We start from the raw sequence: 19,471 nt of genomic DNA, 5'->3' as shown, positions 1-19,471 counted from the left end.
CCAGGATAGATTGAAGGAGCCCCACATCAGACTGTCCTATAGCCCAGTGGCAAGGGCACTCACCTGAGGAGTAGCACATCCCAGTTCAAATCCATTCTTCCCCTCATATGGAGGGAGGACTTGAACTGAGTGTTTCCCACAGGTGAGGTGAATACCTTTATCTACGGCTCACAAACCGGGAAGAATTAGTAGGGGAAGCAAAAGTGGATGGGGACCTGGGAGGCAGTGACCATGAGATGGTCGAGTTCAGGATCCTGACGCAAGGAAGAAAGGAGAGCAGCAGAATACGGACCCTGGACTTCAGAAAAACAGACTTTGACTCCCTCAGGGAACTGATGGGCAGGATCCCCTGGGAGAATAACATGAGGGGGAAAGGAGTCCAGGAGAGCTGGCTGTATTTTAAAGAATCCTTATTGAGATGACAGGAAAAAACCATCCCAATGTGTAGAAAGAACAGTAAATATGGCAGGCGACCAGCTTGGCTTAACAGTGAAATCCTTGCTGACCTTAAACGCAAAAAAGAAGCTTACAAGAAGTGGAAGATTGGACAAATGACAAGGGAGGAGTATAAAAATATTGCTCAGGCATGCAGGAGTGAAATCAGGAAGGCCAAATCACACTTGGAGTTGCAGCTAGCAAGAGATGTTAAGAGTAACAAGAAGGGTTTCTTCAGGTATGTTAGCAACAAGAAGAAAGTCAAGGAAAGTGTGGGCCCCTTACTGAATGAGGGAGGCAACCTAGTAACAGAGGATGTGGAAAAAGCTAATGTACTCAACGATTTTTTTGCCTCTGTCTTCACGAACAAGGTCAGCTCCCAGACTGCTGCACTGGGCAGCACAGTATGGGGAGAAGGTGACCAGCCCTCTGTGGAGAAAGAAGTGATTCGGGACTATTTAGAAAAACTGGACGAGCACAAGTCCATGGGGCCGGATGCGCTGCATCCGAGGGTGCTAAAGGAGTTGGCGGATGTGATTGCAGAGCCATTGGCCATTATCTTTGAAAACTCATGGCGATCGGGGGAGGTCCCGGATGACTGGAAAAAGGCTAATGTAGTGCCCATCTTTAAAAAAGGGAAGGAGGAGGATCCGGGGAACTACAGGCCAGTCAGACTCACCTCAGTCCCTGGAAAAATCATGGAGCAGGTCCTCAAGGAATCCATTCTGAAGCACTTAGAGGAGAGGAAAGTGATCAGGAACAGTCAGCATGGATTCACCACGGGCAAGTCATGCCTGACTAACCTAATTGCCTTCTATGAGGAGATAACTGGGTCTGTGGATGAGGGGAAAGCAGTGGATGTGTTATTCCTTGACTTTAGCAAAGTTTTGATACAGTCTCCCACAGTATTCTTGCCAGCAAGTTAAAGAAGTATGGGCTGGATGAATGGACTATAAGGTGGCTAGAAAGCTGGCTAGATCGTCGGGCTCAACGGGTAGTGATCAACGGCTCCATGTCTAGTTGGCAGCCGGTTTCAAGTGGAGTGCTCCACGGGTCGGTCCTGGGGCCGGTTTTGTTCAATATCTTCATTAATGATCTGGAGGATGGCGTGGACTGCACTCTCAGCAAGTTTGCAGATGACACTAAACTGGGAGGGGTGGTAGATACGCTGGAGGATGGGGACAGGATACAAAGGGACCTAGACAAATAGAGGCAACAAAAATGATTAGGGGGCTGGAGCACATGACTTATGAGGAGAGGCTGAGGGAACTGGGATTGTTTAGTCTGCAGAAGAAAAGAATGAGGGGGGATTTGATAGCTGTTTTCAACTACCTGAAAGGGGGTTCCAAAGAGGATGGATCTAGACTGTTCTCAGTGGTACCTGATGACAGAACAAGGAGTAATGGTCCCAAGTTGCAGTTGGGGAGGTTTAGGTTGGATATTAGGAAAAACTTTTTCACTAGGAGGGTGGTGAAGCACTGGAATGGGTTACCTAGGGAGGTGGTGGATGCTTAAGTTTCTTTGGGAATCTAGCCTTTGGTGACTGGAGAAACTGTCAGTATTTTAAGTTGCAATAGTATTTTCATATCCCAATTAAATTTTTACGAATTTTAAATCTAATCCTTTGGCACGGTCATATTTAAATTTCTCTTACAATCAGTGTTGAAATCTTGGGGAAGTTTTCTTGGATTGGTTTCTTTGTGAATCCTTCTCTATTTTTGTTGTAGAGATGGGCAGGATGCATTGATGATTGCTTGCTGTTTAAGCCAGGTAGCAGCAGGCCTGTGGGTGGGTGAGAGTCTAGAGTTTTTATGCTTTTCTTCCTATTTTCTTGACATTATAGAAGAACACACCTCTTTCAGACTTATTTAGATTCAAGTTGGTTGCTGTTACTTTTTCATTGCCTCCATGCCTTAGGCTGTTGGCTTAGGTGACATGTTCAGTTTCTGAATATGCAGTCTGTTTGATGAATATGCATATTTTTGTTGCCTTTCTTCTTCCAATTACACTTGTACTTTTATGTAAAAGTTTTTATTTGAACAGTCTTTTAAAATAACTCTGAGAAAGTCTTTAGCTTAAATAGTTCTCAATTTGGTTGCTGATTCATTATAATAATTTTGAAGCAATTATTTTTCTTGTCTTCCTGAGTTGGGTGAGTGAGTTGCTTGAGTGCTACCAGTAATTAATTAATTTTCCCATTAATACAAATATTCTATACTTAAATGTCTTCTTACATTTGTAATTAGTTTAGCAAGATCATTTGATTCCATGTTGATAGGTAAAGCATTTTACCATGTATATAGCAATGATACTAGAAGCTCTGTACTTATCTAACATATTTGTAAGTATGTATTTCACAAAGGTGCTTTCCATTTCAACATTTAAGAAATAACCTAAAGATTTAAAACATTTCAAACTACACATCTTTTTCCTGGAGTTTTAAGGACACAAATAGAGGGCTTTATTTGAAAAGAGAAAAGGGGGAGGAGTGGGTTGGTATAGGCCTACTTTACCCCTACGTTTTATGCTTTGATAAGGACTTCAGTGTTGCTTCTCTTTGAAGTCCTTCTTCTGTTTACCAGTTGCAGTCTTTACAATTAAGAGTCCTATCAAATATTTTTATACAAAACATCAGTCACAATAAACAAGCTTACATCCATTTTTCAAAACATAAAATAAAAGAAATTGGCATAGAACGTTAAACCAAGATAAAGTTTAAAATGCAGCTCTTTTGAATTTGTATAAATACTCTTAGGGTGTTTATAAACAAGGTTTTCTGGCTAAGGAGGGGTTGTCTTCTTAACATTTGCTTTTCCGTGGGAGACAAACACCCCCCCCCCCTAGAATTTCTTTGATTAGCTTGTACAATTTGTAACATAACTAGCTAAACATAATATGTATTTTTATATTCAAGCATACTGGCTATAACATGCTGGTAACTATGTAGTAATATTCTTTAAAATTCAAGTTCATATCTACCCAATATTAAAAATAACTTGTAATAATTGACGTCTGTCCACCACAGCAAGAAGTGAGAGAAACAAGAAAAAGGGGGGAAGAGAAGAATATTCGCAAGTTAAGAAAAGTCTGTCTCATTTCTGAGGACAGGCCACCTCTTTTATTCTCAGTGTTACTAACTCTCACAAATTTATAATAAGTAACATGATTTTGGCTCCTGCTTCAAGGCATTAGATGAAAAGCTCTAGTCTTCCCATGACTTTGGAGAAACAAAATCAGAGAGAGACTTTTCCCTACTGGTGCTTTGTAATCTAGGGGAATGTACAAGTTTATAAACCGTGAACTCTCATCCACCTCTTTTGCTGTTAATGGGCCCTTCACAACCCTTATTCTGAACCCAAAACGTCATACTGTTACCTTGGGGAATAAGAGATGCGGGGAGGGGGAGGAGAGAATTACTATCATTCACCCATTTCACAGATGAGCAACTTGCATAAAATCTGTTCTGGCATTTCTGGTAATTGAACCCATGTCTCCAATCTGATGAACCCAGGTCTGATCCACTTTGTCACATAATCTTACAGAAAAAAATTAAATTAGGTGTTTCTGAGAACCGCACTAATCCCCTCTGGTTCTGTCACCTCTGGTGGAGAGGCCACGTGTTAAGAATTAATGATTCTGCTATTGCTTCAATGCTAAAAAGTCTAGTTTATTAGCCTGAGGCTCATACTTTTTAAATCCGGAGGCCCTATGCTCAGTCCCAGCAGAAGACCCAAACAGAGGAGTTATATTTGGTTATGCTGCTTATAGCCAATAGATCACATTGTGATCCCAGATCCAGGAATAGAAGCTCAGAATCCTGATGCCGTGCATTCTGCCGTCTCACAAATACTTATGTAGTATGCTAACAAAGTATGTGTCATATCTCCCGCTACATACTCCTCCACACACATGCTGCCCCCCTTACAATCAATTACTCCTATATTGCTGAAGTAGAAGAGGTCTGTGCAGTGGATCTAAAGGCTGTTTATCAAACCCTGCTGGTGACCCATGTGGGGTATGAAAAAATATACACACACACATGCATAAAAGTTAATGTGAGGAGCCTGAAGTAATTGTTGGAATGATTTCATATTGCAAAAAGTATTTAGAAGTGAATTTGGGTGTTGTGCTAATATTTTTCTTGTTGTGTTTTTAGTGTTTATATTTTGGGTAATGGGAGCTGTCCCTTTAAGAGCAGGAGGTGGCAACTTATTATAGAGTGTTTGAGACTGAGTGCAATGTAAGGGAGAAATTTTGCCTATCTCCAGAGAATGGAAGAACCTGCCTGTGTAAGCTCCAGAAAGGTCAGCATGTGATTTAATAAGCTTATCTTACCAGAAAGCAAGCCTCATTCTCTAAGGTGTGGTGTTAGCATTTACTGGGCACTTTCTGGCCTCAGGACATTGCTAATGAGATATAAAGCTTTTCACCTGTAGTTCACTAGTTTGAATCAGGTTCAGCTCAGCAGAGATTAACAGTTACTCCCATCTAATGGAAGTTTCATACCACTAAACGATTTGAGTTGCCTGGTCCTAGTGCCAGCTCCCACGTGACAAATTCATCACCATGCTTTGCACTAGATTGTATGTTCTTTCAGGCAGGGACTACCTCTTGCTATGTGTTCTACAGGGTCTAGCACAATAGGACCCTGGTTTTGTTTGGGTCTTCTAATGAGAGGTCCCGCAGCAGGGGCCAGAATTGGATTACTCTTGATAAACTTGTGAAAGAGGACAACACTGTAATTGTGTCTCTCACATTGGAGACAGAGAGGATGATTTTAAAAAAAATCAGAAATCTATGATTTAACCTTTGGCTCAAAAATTGAGATGATGGTGGTAGTTTGTTTTTGTTACCTCATAGTCTTTGAGGTCTGATTTATTATTTTTGAACTCTGGGGATGGCAGTACTACATTCCAGAAAATAAGGCTGTGTCTGCGTTAGTTGCTCTACTAGCATCAAAGCCAAATGAGACTCATAAAAGTGGCAAATTTACAGCAGCAGAATCCAATTTACTTAGCTTCCCTACTTTCCAGTATTGTTGTACCCAGTCTAGTATTAAGCAGCTGGTGTGCTGTAACTGCTGTGATCATTGCTTATTCTGCTGTTCATAACTATCTTACTGTTCCCTTGTGCTCCTCCCATCTGTTTGTTTTATCCACCTGTTGAGTCGTCTTGTTTTAAATTTAGATTGTGATCATCTTGTGGCAAGACACCTCCTAGCATTTCCCGCTCTGGCAGTGCTGGGGGCTGTCGTAAATAAGCCCCCCACTGTACAGTGGGTGTCTTCCTCCTCTGTTGGTCTCTTGTCAGTATTTTCAAGGTAGGCCTCAGGGCAGGCACAAGGAGTGCTCCTCCAGCAAACAAAAAGAAACCAATTTTCAAACACAACAACGGGGGACATTTTCCCTGTCCCCTTGCTGGGTATGGGGGTGCAGTATTGTTGACCTGTTAGCTGAGGTGTCGGTCCTTCCCCTAAAAAGGGCACTCAGTTTTGGTTGTTTCCCCTATCTGGAGGAGAACTGCCTCTCACCCCAGAGAAGCCTATATCCCTGCTGCCACTAGCTCTGCAGCAGCTTGTCTCTCCTCCCCTTCTCTGGCCAAAGGAAGGGTTTTTAAAGGTCTCAGGCAGCCCTTTATTGGGTTCAGATGTCCCTATTTGTCCTGAGGTGTAACCCCTTTCCAGCTTATAGGAAAAAGGCCTTTATCATTCTAAGGCTAACATATCTGCCTTCCACCACTCTCTTGCACCCCTACCCGTGAGCCCTTCCCCCCAGCCATCATACCTGGAGCCGGCTGTACGATCTGCAGTCAGTTCGCTTTTAAACCATGCCAAGGGCACATACGTACACACTCATGCTCCATACTCTCCATTTCCTCACCCTCGTGTCCCGCCCCAATACTAAGTGGCGGGACCTATTGCCATCTGTTGAGGGTAAGGAACCCCGGTGGGCCAGTCTGTATTCCAGTTGGTGCCTCCCTCGTGGAGCTGTGAGCACAGGCATATACCTGGTGCAGTTCACCTCTATACCTGATGCCTGTTCCTTTTGCTGCGTGAGGGAGACCCAGGCATACGTCTACCTTGAGTGCGTCTGGTTGCCGCCCCTTTTCCGGCTCCTCCTGGACCTGCTTTTGCAGTTCTGGCAGCACTTCTCCCCCAACCTTCTAATTTATGCACACCCCATCCATGACCCCATGAAATTGTGAGACCTCCTCGTCAACCTCCTCCTAACGATGGCCAAAGTGGTCATTCATAACACCTGGAAGAGCATGTTGGCCGAGGGCGTGCTCTGTGGGGCCTATTTCCATTCCTCTCTCCATTCACCTATCCGGGCAGAGTTCCTCTGGGCCGCATCTGCTGGCTTCCTTGACACCTTTGAGGAGCAGTGGGTGCAGTCCGGAGTTCTCTGCTCGGTGTCCCGTTCAGGTTCCATACTTTTGACCCTTTGACCTTCATACCTGTACTTGTTTTCTCTTTTGTTGTCCCCCGTATTTATTTGAGTCCCAGGGTCAGGAGCTCCCCCCCCTTAGGCTGGGGGAGGAGCCGTTAGCTACGGGCAGGCTTGCACTCGTCCACTTCCTGGAATCAAACAGGACCACTCTCTTGCAGTTGCCTAGTCTGACTTTGTCCCAATCTGTTTTGGACAGGAACTGTTTCTATTCTGTTTGTATGGTGCCTACTACAGAGCCTTAGGCTCTAGGCAACCAGAATACCAATAATAAGTAGTAGTAAACTGTGGAAGGAGGGAATGTTTTTTTTCAGTGTTTGGACTATAACCTGACAGCAAACAGAGTTTTGATCATCATCTGCTAAAACATTGAATGACTCACTCACATCTCTAGATATGTTAACGAGTATTGGAACATCGATATGAAGCTAACTTTTCTATGATTAGGTTCCTAGTACCTGTTAGTTTGGGACACCTTCCTGCAAATCACTCCTTAAAATTTGTTTCTCCTAGAAATCTTTCCTGTCTTTTTCTTCTCATCAGTATCACACCCTTGGCTATCTCCCATGATTTAAGTTTTGTTTTGAGGTTCTTTCATTATAATCTCTCAGGAGGAGGTTCAGTGCCTTAGTCTAGACTTTGGAGAGAATACTGCTTCCACAGTATGGAGAAGTAGACTAACACTACTCCGCCAGTGGAACTTATGTGGGTTGACATGGAGAGGCATGAGGAGATACATATATCTGAAGTAATTAGGGATATGCTTTCTGACCACAATGATGCAAGCACATAGAATATAGCATGGTAGGACCTTTTGGCTGGGAGCACAGTATCACTATAATAATTAATGCGTCAGTTGATGTAGTTGCAGGCTACTACCTTGAAATCCAAATTCATCTCTGCATTTTATGTGGGAAGAGGTCACGTGTATAAAAATATTTTTCTCTATATAAAAGACTGCTTCTTTTGGGTTGGATCTAATAACAATGTCCATATCTTCAAATACCCTGTGTAAGGCAGAGACTATATTTCAGACAAAGAGCTCAGAGACTAGAAAATGTGCTTCACAGTGGTTCCTAATAATGTTTCATCCATGAAATGGGACAGAAATACAGCCACTGAAATAAAGAATGTTATTTTGTGCAAGTTAAATTTTTCCTGAAAAAGTAAGCTAGGCTATTTTATTTATACCTCACAAATTGTGTGCTAGCCATCACCAAAAAGGTGGGAAAGATGCAAGGGAGTTTTCTAATTTAACATACAATATACTAGTATAGGAGATGAATGGGGAATCAAAAAGAAGAAAGGACAAATGAATAGACAGTGATGTTTATTGCATCTTATTGTTAACTTCCATTGAGTTTTTTAGTTTTTTTTTAATAGTCTGTTTTATTAAGAACTCTTGTTTGAATGGAGAAATACTGGTTATAAACTATTGTAGACAATGTCTTTTTAGCTGGCATGGATCTATTATTTTATTGAACTGGCAATTTCTCTTTGATTATATAGGATTAGTCTTTCATGCAAGTAATGCCACAATCAGGTTAGAATTAAAAAAAACAAAACAAAACCCTTCTGTATAGTGTTCCGTCCAACTGGTATAACTTTGATGGCTTGGTTATTGTTAGCCCATATTAGATTTTCATTGCCTAACATTTGATGTTTCTGTGTCTCTGTAAAAACTGTGATTAGTTTTTCATTGAAAAGGAAACATTATCACATCAGGAATTTTGGTTCTACATCATATAATTCTGAAAAGTTTGTGTTATTTGCAGATGCTAACTTTCGTGTAGTTAGCACAGTACTCAATCTACTGCAGGAAATGCAATCCCTTGAAAATGCTGCTGTCACAAAGAGCAGGTACATATAGTACATTTAAAAGGTGGTGTTTTTTGTTTCTTCCAGAAGGTCCTCGGCCATCACAGAAAGAAATCATATCACTACGAGCATTTATGCTTCTGTTTTTGAAACAGCTTATATTGAAGGTAAAATAATCTTATTTGAGAATGTTAGCAATTTGATAAATGTAACAAACTTGAAGGTCCAAGGTAGATATTGAGTAGTTTCTAATGAAGCACTAGATACATAATTCCTGGCAATTATTTTGTCTAAACCTTATTAATATTATTAATTGGTCTGTGCCAATAATACTTCTTAACTCCCCCCCCCAAAAAACAAAACAAAACAACCCACACCTACAATGAATGAACTTTTAGGATATTTCATATCAGTCATACTACATTGCTCTTATATCTGTTTCAAGACATTTATTTTTAGACCAAAAAGGTACAGACTCCTAACCTGCTCTATAGAGTCCTTTAAAGCATTTGGGCCAGATTCTCTACTCTGGGGCACTGTGGTAGAGATCTAATTGGTACAAGAAGGGGAGAGGTCTGTCAGGAAGTTACTTACAGCTTCTTGATTCTGTCTGGCCCTGGTGCAGTTTAGAGTAGTCTTTGAGCTGCTGTTATGTGTCCCAGATGACACATTGTAAGCAGTGGATCATCTGTCATTTGAGAATAACCAGTGTGCAAGGTTCAGTGTGTTCTGCCCACACCTCTTCTCTCATTCTTTCTTTCTCCAGATATGCACCTTTATTTGGGAACTGTGGGAATGGGCGGTAGTTGGCAATGCTAGCTTTGTCCGCTGCAGACTCCCCCCCCCACACACTACAAATCCCCTACAGTGGGGACAGGGACACTCTTTTGCACTGTCCAAATGGTAGATGGGTAGAGTGGAGGAGAGAATTTAGCCCTTTGACTTTAGCTGGTACTTCATTCATAAGATAATTCTAGGCGTTGTTAGTTTTTAATGGTATCCTATTTTAGAGAGACTTTGTAGTCAAAAGTTTTCTTAGGCAGAGTGTGAAGAATTTAAGCTCTCTATGAAGAAATATCCATTCTTTTTTAGGATAGAGGAGTCAAGGAAGATGAGCTGCAGAGTATATTAAATTACTTATTAACAATGCATGAGGTAGGTTTCTATAATTACTTATCTTTTACTGTAATCAATTGTACCAACTTTATGGAAAGCATTCAATTAAGAATATTTTCTAAAAGATTTTGATGCTTGTCACACAGGATGAAAATATTCATGATGTGCTGCAGTTGCTAGTGGCTCTAATGTCAGAACATCCAGCATCTATGATACCTGCATTTGATCAAAGAAACGGGATACGGTAAGATGGAGAAATGACAATATACTTTTGAAACTAATCTCCCTCCAACCTGCTTCCTTTCCCACATACATAAAAAGTGCGATTGCTTGCTTTTGGAGTACAAATACATTTATGGAATATACTAAATCTAGCATTTTATTCTTTCAAAACATGAAAGCTTTTATAACACATCATGGGGAGATTTAAGTGAAAATATTTCAGCTGGGGTCCTGTTTATAAAACTAGACACGTTTGGGGATAAATTATTTTTTTTATTTGCAATTCAATCTGGAATATAATGTGCCACTCACAAGGTACACTGAAAGATACAGATATGGGTATGAAGGTTCCCTTTTTTTAACTGTTACAGTAGACTAATTTTAGTCATTTTTTAAAACATTTTTCTGAGTTAAACTTATATTCCTATTCTATCCAGAAGCTGAAAAATAGTGTCTCTACAGTAAATATGTTTGTCAGTAATTTATAATTGACTACAATAAGACAAACAGTGCTATCTTGGCATTTTCTTATATCTAATATAGTAACAAAAAAGGTCAATATTTTAAAATAATAAATGTGTTTTAATGTGGATTCTTTGTCTTGTGATATTCTGAAAAATAATTTCAGTATGACTGAGATACTGTGTAAAAAAACAGCTACTAACCTCCACAACATCTGCTTTTTAAGATAGTTTAGTCAAACAATGTCTTAAAAATATTAAAATCTTCATGGAAGTCTTTATATTTGAAACGGTTTAATTAACAATGCCAACAATCAAAATCAAGAGATGGGATACATCTAGTTATTGCTAGCAGAATTTAGTTTTCTGCCATACTTTTGTTCAGCTGTGACTTGTTCAGTATTTCTTTCTGGCTCTGTTCCAACACTTTTCTAAGAGGAGACTCCCTTATATGGTGAAGGGCCAGCAGCTGAGCTGGAGGAGTTAAGTCATCATAAATGGCCAAAGAAATGGTGATTATGGAAAGGAGAGATGGGAAGAGAGTAAGAGTAACAACTGGTGAACAGATCATGGTTTAGGTAACCTGGGAATGCATTTGATTTTGAAAGTTATTTGTTTTTATTTATTCTAGACAAAGGGTCTGGTATAATTTAGAGTCAAAAGGAAGTCTAATCATTGGAACCGAGTATACGCATGAAAAAGAATCAGTCTCATAGAAGAGAAGAAAAAGATAGGAATGACCTTTCAGGTCATCCAGTTGGTCATCCTGGCAAATTTCAGGGTTGGTCCCCAACAGTCCAGATGAAAATGAGTAAAGTAATGTCTGAAGTTGACTTTCTAGTAAAGCCAACATACTTTCACTGTTTAATTCTTCTTTGCTTTATCCTCATACATAGAATATGTTTTTAAACCATAGTGGCTCAAACAAATACTGACTTATCTTGTGACCTAATCTCTCTAGAGTGTAAATGGGAAGATAGGGAGGATGTTAAATAGCATCTACTAGAAATAAATATTTTTAAATCAGCTCGGCTAACTTGCACCCAAGAATTCTAAAAGAGTTGGCTGAGGATATCTTTGGCCCACTGGTGTTAATTTTTAATCTTGGAATTCTGGTGAAATTCCAGAAGACTGGAAGAGTGGTGATACTGTGGCAATATAAAAAAGGTCAAGCAGTCTGACCCGGCTAGTCAAGCTAGCCTGACATCAGTCCCAGGCAAAATAATGGAAAAGCTGATACAATATTCAGTTAATAAAGTGTTAAAGAATGGATAGTTGATTAATTCCAGTCAATGTGGTTTTATGGAAAATAGGGCATGTCAAACCTTATCTCCATTTTTTAAAGAGATTACAAGTTTGGTTGATAAAGCCATAGATCAACAGCGCTGGAACCTTGGTAGAAGTGGTGGGGCACGAGGCCCTGCCCCTTCTCCTCTTCCCCCAGAGGCCCCACCCCCTAGCTGAAGCCAGAGCAGGGCAGTGGTAAGAGCCATCCAGGGAACCCGGGCCGCTGTGGGGAGACCTGAGCCCTCTCCCTGCCCTGGTCGTAAGGTCGCCAATTTTGGTTGGAAGTATTCCTGGAGGCTTCATCACATGATCATCTTTAATTAAAGATTAATCTTTAATTCCTGGAGACTCCAAGTTGATCCTGGAGGACTGGCAACCCTACCTGGGCGGCGCAGCCTGGGGGGTGGGGACACGGGTTGGAGGCTGCTCTCAGGCACCCCAGTCCCCTGCTCAGGGCAGGTGGGGAGTCCAGGGTTCCCCACAGCGGCCCGGACTCCCTGGGTGGCTCTTACCATGGCCCATCTCTGGCATCTGGCCTGGCCAGGGAGTGGGGGCCTCAGGGAGAAGAGAAGGAGCATGGGCGGGGCCGTGGATAGGGGCCAGGCCTCATGGTGAGGAGGAGCTAAGGCCCCCCTCACCGGGAAGAGGCTGCCACCACTGTCAGGGGCTACACTCGTGCCTGCTTGAGACTCGTAGTTTGGGGGGAAATGCAGCCCCCTGTCCCCCAAACTATGCCCATGTTTAAAAGGTGGCATGGCCCTCCCACTTTTAAAAGTGGGGAGGCTGGTTCCGGCACCCCAGCATAGATTGAATACATGTAGACTTTTGTAAGACATTTGACTTGGTACTATACAGCATTGATTTTTTTTTAAAATATGTAATATTGATTAAGAACAGCTAAATGACAGATTTAAAAAAAAATTGTTAATTGGGGAATCATCTTTGGTGTTTCTAGGGTGGCTCTGCAGGGATCTCTACTAGGCCTGACACTGTTCAGCATTTTCTTCAATGATATGGAAGTAGATATAAAGTCATTGGTGATGAGATTTCTAGATGACACAAAGATTGGCAGAGTGGTAAATAATAATGAGGACAATCATACAGAGCAATCTGGGTCATTTGGTAACCTGGGCCCCTTCAGAAATATGTGTTTTAATATAGCCAAATGCTAGGTCATATATCTAGGGGGGGGGAATGCAGACTGCCTACAGAATGTATTCTGGAAATCAGTGACTGAAAAGGATTTAGGCATCCCAGTGGACAAGTAATTCACCATGAGCTCCCCAGTGTGATGCTGTGGCAAAAAAAGGCTAATGAAATCCTTGGATCAGGGAAGTTAGGAGTAGGGATGTGATTTTACCTCTGTATAAGACATTAGTAATATCAATTTTAGAATACTGTGTTCTGTTCTCATACCAACATTTTTGAAATATTGGAGAGGATGCAGTAAAGAGCCACAAAAATTATTTGAGGGCCTGAAAGTGAGAGGCTTGCAGCTCAATCTTTATAGTTTCTTTTAGAGGGAATTGAGAAGAGACTTCATTAGTGTACAAGTATAAAATACCAGGTACTTAAAGAGTTTTTTAAACTAGCAGAGAAAGGCATAACAAGAACCAATGGAAGCTGAAGCCAGACTAAACATTTATTCCTTATTTCTAATATGAATTTAAGTCAGGGTGATTAACTATTGGAACAATCTACAGTGTAAATGGTGGATTCCCCATCTCTTGATATCTTCAAATTCTATAAAATTTGATACTATCTCGCATGACCTTCTCATAAACTAACAAGGGAAATGCAACCTAGATGGAGCTACTATAAGGTGGGTGCAAAACTTGTTGGAAAACCATTCTCAGAGAGTAGTTATCAGTGGTTCACAGTCATGCTGGAAGGGCATAACGAGTGGGATCCCACAGGGATCAATTCTGAGTCCAGTTCTGGTCAATATCTTCATCACTGATTTAGATAATGGTATTGAGAGTACATTTATAAAGTTTGCGGACGATACCAAGCTGGGAGGGGTTGCAAGTGCTTTGGAGGATAGCATTAAAATTCAAAATGAGCTCAACAAACTGGAAAAATGGTCTGAAGTAAATAGGATGAAATTCAATAAGGACAAATGCAAAATGCTTCATTTAGGTAGGAACAATCAGTTGCACACATACAAAATGGGAAATGACTGCCTAGGAAGGAGTACTGTGGAAAGAGATCTGGGGGTCATAGTGGACCACAAGCTAGATATGAGTCCACAGTGTAACACTGTTGCAAAAAAAAGTGATCATCATTCTGGGATGTATTAGCAAGAGTCTTATAAGCCACACCACGCAAATTAGGCCTCCGTTGGAGTATTGTGTCCAGTTCTGGATGCCACATTTCAGGAAACATGTGGACAAATTGGAGAAAGTCCAGAGAAGAGAAACAAAAATGATTAAAAGTCTAGAAAATATGACCTATGAGGGATGATTGAAAAAACTGGGTTTGTATAGTCTGGAGAAGAGAAGACTGAGAGGGAGGAGGCATGATAACAGTTTTCAAGTACATAAAAGATTGTTACAAGCATAGGCGCTGACTTCCCCTCTTTCCCGTGGGTGCTCGACCCGCCCTTCTGCCCCCGTCCCCACCCCGACTCCACCCCTTCCCTGAGGTCCCATCCCCATTCCAACCCCTTCCCCAAAGTCTCCACCCCCTCCCTGCCCCTATTCCAACTCCTTCCCCAAATCCCCACCCCGGCCCCGCCTCCTCCCCTGAGCATGCCACGTTTCCGCTCCTCCCCCTCCTTCCCAGAGCATGCTAACGCTGCCAAACAGCGGCCAGGCGGGAAATGCTGGGAGGTAGGCAGAGGAGCGGGGACGCAGCACGCTTGAGGGGGAAGAGAAGGGGGAGGGGAGCTTGCCTGCCGGTGGGTGCAGAGCACCCATTAATTTTTCCCCATGGGTGAGTCACACACAGAGTCAGTGCCAAAGGGTACAAGGAGGAGGGAGAAAAATTGTTGTTCTTAACCTTGGAGGGTAGGGCAAGAAGCAATGGGGTTAAATTGCAGCAAAGTAGGTTTAGATTGGACATTTAGAAAAACTTCCTAACTGTTAGGGTGGTTAAACACTGGAATAAATTGCCTAGGGAGATTGTGGAATCTCCATCATTGGAGATTTGTAAGAGCAGGTTAGACAAACACCTGTCAGGAATGGTCTAGATAATACTTAGTCCTGCCATGAGTGACGGGGACTGACTAGATGACCTCTCAAAGTCCCTTCCAGTCCTATGATTCTATGAAATTAAGACTCAAAGCCTTTCTGGAAGATTTCAGAGTAGCAGCCGTGTTAGTCTGTATCCGCAAAAATAACAGGAGTACTTGTGGCACCTTAGAGACTAACAAATTTATTAGAGCATAAGCTTTCGTGGGCTACAACCCACTTCTTCGGATGCATATAGAGTGAACCATATATTGAGGAGATATATATACACACACATACAGAGAGCATGAACAGGTGGGAGTTGTCTTACCAACTCTGAGAGGCCAATTAAGTAAGAGAAAAAAAACTTTTGAAGTGATAATCAAGATGGTTCAGTACAGACAGTTTGATAAGAAGCAAGTGTGAAAATACTTACAAGGGGAGATAGATTCAATGTTTGTAATGGCTCAGCCATTCCCAATCCCTATTTAGCCCTGAGTTGATTGTGTCTAGTTTGCATATCAATTCCAGCTCAGCAGTCTCTCGTTGGAGTCTGTTTTTGAAGTTTTTCTGTTTTAAGATAGCCACCCGCAGGTCTGTCAAAGAATGGCCAGACAGGTTAAAGTGTTCTCCCACTGGTTTTTGAGTATTATGATTCCTGATGTCAGATTTGTGTCCATTAATTCTTTTGCGTAGAGACTGTCCGGTTTGGCCAATGTACATGGCAGAGGGGCATTGCTGGCACATGATGGCATATATCACATTGGTAGATGTGCAGGTGAACGAGCCACTGATGGTATAGCTGATGTGATTAGGCCCTATGATGGTGTCACTTGAATAGATATGTGGACAGAGTTGGCATCGGGCTTTGTTACAAGGATAGGTTCCTGGGTCAGTGTTTTTGTTCAGTGATGTGTGGTTGCTGGTGAGTATTTGCTTTAGGTTGGGGGGTTGTCTGTAAGCGAGGACACGTCTGTCTCCCAAGATCTGTGAGAGTAAAGGATCATCTTTCAGGATAGGTTGTAGATCTCTGATGATGCGCTGGAGAGGTTTTAGTTGGGGGCTGAAGGTGACAGCTAGTGGTGTTCTGTTATTTTCTTTGTTGGCCCTGTCTTGTAGGAGTTGACTTCTGGGTACTCGTCTGGCTCTGTCAATCTGTTTTTTCACTTCAGCAGGTGGGTATTGTAGTTTTAAGAATGCTTGATAGAGATGGCTGAGCCATTACAAACATTGAATCTATCTCCCCTTGTAAGTATTTTCACACTTGCTTCTTATCAAACTGTCTGTACTGAACCATCTTGATTATCACTTCAAAAGTTTTTTTTCTCTTACTTAATTGGCCTCTCAGAGTTGGTAAGACAACTCCCACCTGTTCATGCTCTCTGTATGTGTGTGTATATATATCTCCTCAATATATGGTTCACTCTATATGCATCCGAAGAAGTGGGTTGTAGCCCACGAAAGCTTATGCTCTAATAAATTTGTTAGTCTCTAAGGTGCCACAAGTACTCCTGTTATTTTTCTGGAAGATGTTAGTCAGGCACAAGTTATCGGGCTCAACACGGGTAACTGTGTCAAATTCTGTACTCTGCATTATATAGGTGGTCAGACTAGATGATATAATGTCCTGTCTTACCTGATACTGTATGAATCTATGACAATGTACTGTTCTAGATATATACAGTGGTCACCCTTAAACGGTGTGTATATTGCGTATGATAAATAGTTTTAGTATTTGCATAATTAAGTGTAACTTCTTAAGATTGGGTATATGTGCCCAATCTGTGTGCAGACCAAAAAACAGCAAAATTCCCTCACTGCGCTGAAAGAAGGAAGCTAGCCCTGAAAGACCGCCTAAGATGCGAGTCATGGAGAAAAGAACTGGTATCTATGACTTCATAGTCTGCTGCAAGGTGGAGTTAAGTGGCAGAAACCATGGGGTGGTGGGTGAACCCCCGCTTTGGGGAGACTAGCTAGCCAGCCCTGCCTCTTCCACCCAAGGACCCCCTCCCCCCCCCGCATGCCGGAGCCCTGAACCCACCCCCAGTAAAAGAAGAAGCCCTGAGGGGGCCCCACGACCACAGGAGCCCCCACTCACCCACCCCAGTCACATTGGTCCGAGCTGCCGCCACCAGCAATCCCCCCGACCCACCGCTCCTCTCCCTCTCCCCCTCCCCCGAGCACCAGGCCGAGCTGTCAGCCTCCCCAAGTGCTGGGCAGTCCCCCCTGCTTCTGATGCCCCGCCCAGCTGAGTCATGGCTCCTCTGCCCCTGAAGGCTCTCCTCCGCCCAAGCCGCTGGACCCCACCACCAGTGCCGGGCCGGGCCAAGCCGCCGGGCCCCCCAAGTGCCAGGCCGGCCCATCGCCTGGTTGGCCCACCTAGCACCAGCCCCTCCCGCCCCTGAAGGCCCTCTCTCAGCCGAGCCGCTGCCCACGCCAGGCCGAGCCGCTCGCCACCCAAGCGCTAGCTCCTGCCGCCCCTGACGGTCCCACCCCCAGAGAACCCAGCCGAGACTCCTCACTTCGCTGGCTCTTGCCACCCTGAGCAGGAGGGATGTAGCTAGCAGCAGGGACCTCCGGGGAGTGGGCGGGGGAGCAGGAGTGGAGGAGATGGTGGGTGTCTTGGGGAAGGGGCGAGGCCACCGTGGCTCAGGTGTCCAGCGGCAGGTCGGTGGCAGCACTACGGAAGACTAAGCCTTCCCTGGCCTATTATACCCACTGCCCATGGCAGAAACCATTTAAAAAAAAGGGGGGGGCTTCCAGGTTGGGAGAGTTAGTGTGAAGTTTTGCTAGGTAGAGGAGTGCTCTCTGGTTTCCTGCTGTCTCATAAAACTCCTGAACCTGGCCTTGGCTAGCTTAAAGGCCTAATTGGGGAATTAATCACTCATCTTGAACACAGCAGAACTGTCCTACTGCTCAAGGACTGTAGAATGTTGTTTTGTTTTTGTTCCAACTGGAACCTTGGCTGAAGGAAGCAGCCCTGTGTCTGTGGAACCTTGGATTAGATTGAAGGAGGTCTTGTTTGTTTTTCTTCATTTGGACCAATAGTCAAAGAAAGAAGCCTTTTGACGGTTTAATTTCATTTGGTTGAAACTGAAATTATTTCCCGTCCATTTTAGGACCTACCTTAAAGAGACCATGACCCCAACCCAGTAGCATAGCTTGTGATCCCACCATACTTCCTTTCACTTATATATGTATGTTCCTTTCTTAGCGCTTTTCTTACTATTTTATTGTTTACTTTCACAATACTATGAATGATTCCATGGAAATGTCTGGTGTTTGGTGGTAAACAGAGAATATGCTAACTGATTTTTTTTTTTTCATTTTAGAGTCATTTATAAATTACTGGCTTCCAAAAGTGAAAGTATCTGGGTGCAGGCTCTGAAGGTACTGGGATATTTTCTCAAACACCTGGGTCACAAGTAAGTGTACTGTCTGAAGTAGTTGTATTGGCATACAATGATTATAATTTGTTTTGTTTTTTGTAATATTCAGTTTAAAATACAAAACATGACATCTAGAAAGTGCTTAGAATGCATTAACTGCAGTGTCTATGATGAGTAATTTGCAGATTCTGTTATTTTTATAGATACGCAGTGAAGAAAAATACCTAATTTTCAGATTAATTTCTTACAAAATAGTAATTTCAAAAGATAAAAAACATTGTCTGGTAACTTTTAAATGTTTATGTGAAAATAAGTCTTAAACCAAAATTGCTTTAGAAAACAAAACAAAACACCCAGTAATGGCGTTTATAAATTAAATGTATTGTTCTCATACGGCCGTATATCTCTGAAAGTACAGTAGATATGAAACTCAATGTTTTATGGATCATTAAAGATTGTTGGTCAGTCATTTGCATGTTCAGTTGCATTAGGAGTAAACATCTGGGAGGAATTACATAAAGACATTTAAAAAGATGATGGAAATAAATAAAATTGAGGAATAATAAAACATTCTCATAAAAAATATTAGCTATTACTGTGTTATACAAATACAGAAGGAACAGCAAATAAAGTATGTAAATAGTGATAAAAATTAAAATAGTGATAAAAATAGAGAAGTAAGATGTAGAAAGTGTAATAAGTGAAATTTAGAATTAGTTGTTTCCATGTAGACAGATTTTGTTTAGTTTCCCAAATGCTATTTTACTAGCCCCAAATTATTTCTAATGTGCTATTACATGGTGCTTTACATTTTCAAAACAATGTCCATACACTGAGTAATTAATCCTCTTAACACCCTGCGAGTTTGAATAAATTATTAATCCCGCTTTACAGATGATGATACTGCGACAGAGGCTAAATGATTTGCATGGAGTTACACATGTGCATCAGTGACAGAGCCAGCATGAGAACTCAAGAGTATCTGGTAGCAAGCCCTCTGCTCAGTCATTTAGGCTACCCTGCCTCCCTAATTTCATTCAAGTAGCTACAACCGTATTGATGGCACGATATAGTAGGTATGGTAGAGTAGCATCAAGGAAAATTGTATGACACAGCAGAGCCAAGCA

General features: G+C 42.1%; 1 protein-coding gene across 4 annotated transcripts in view; it reads left to right on the top strand.

The window, feature by feature from the left end:
• The window catches only part of NBEA (neurobeachin), an 816,600-nt gene that overhangs the window by 253,649 nt on the left and 543,480 nt on the right, over window positions 1–19,471 (top strand). For all 4 annotated transcript variants that reach the window (XM_065403538.1, XM_065403557.1, XM_065403547.1 and 1 more), the window contains exons 14-17: window positions 8,787–8,866; window positions 9,792–9,854; window positions 9,962–10,059; window positions 18,288–18,380. In XM_065403538.1, coding sequence (XP_065259610.1) covers window positions 8,787–8,866; window positions 9,792–9,854; window positions 9,962–10,059; window positions 18,288–18,380 — 334 coding nt within the window. The remainder of the gene's footprint in view (window positions 1–8,786; window positions 8,867–9,791; window positions 9,855–9,961; window positions 10,060–18,287; window positions 18,381–19,471) is intronic.

The sequence above is a fragment of the Emys orbicularis genome, chromosome 1 (genome assembly GCF_028017835.1).
Source record: "Emys orbicularis isolate rEmyOrb1 chromosome 1, rEmyOrb1.hap1, whole genome shotgun sequence".
In the NCBI taxonomy this organism is placed as follows: domain Eukaryota; kingdom Metazoa; phylum Chordata; order Testudines; family Emydidae; genus Emys; species Emys orbicularis.
This window is presented reverse-complemented; position numbering and strand designations above follow the sequence as displayed.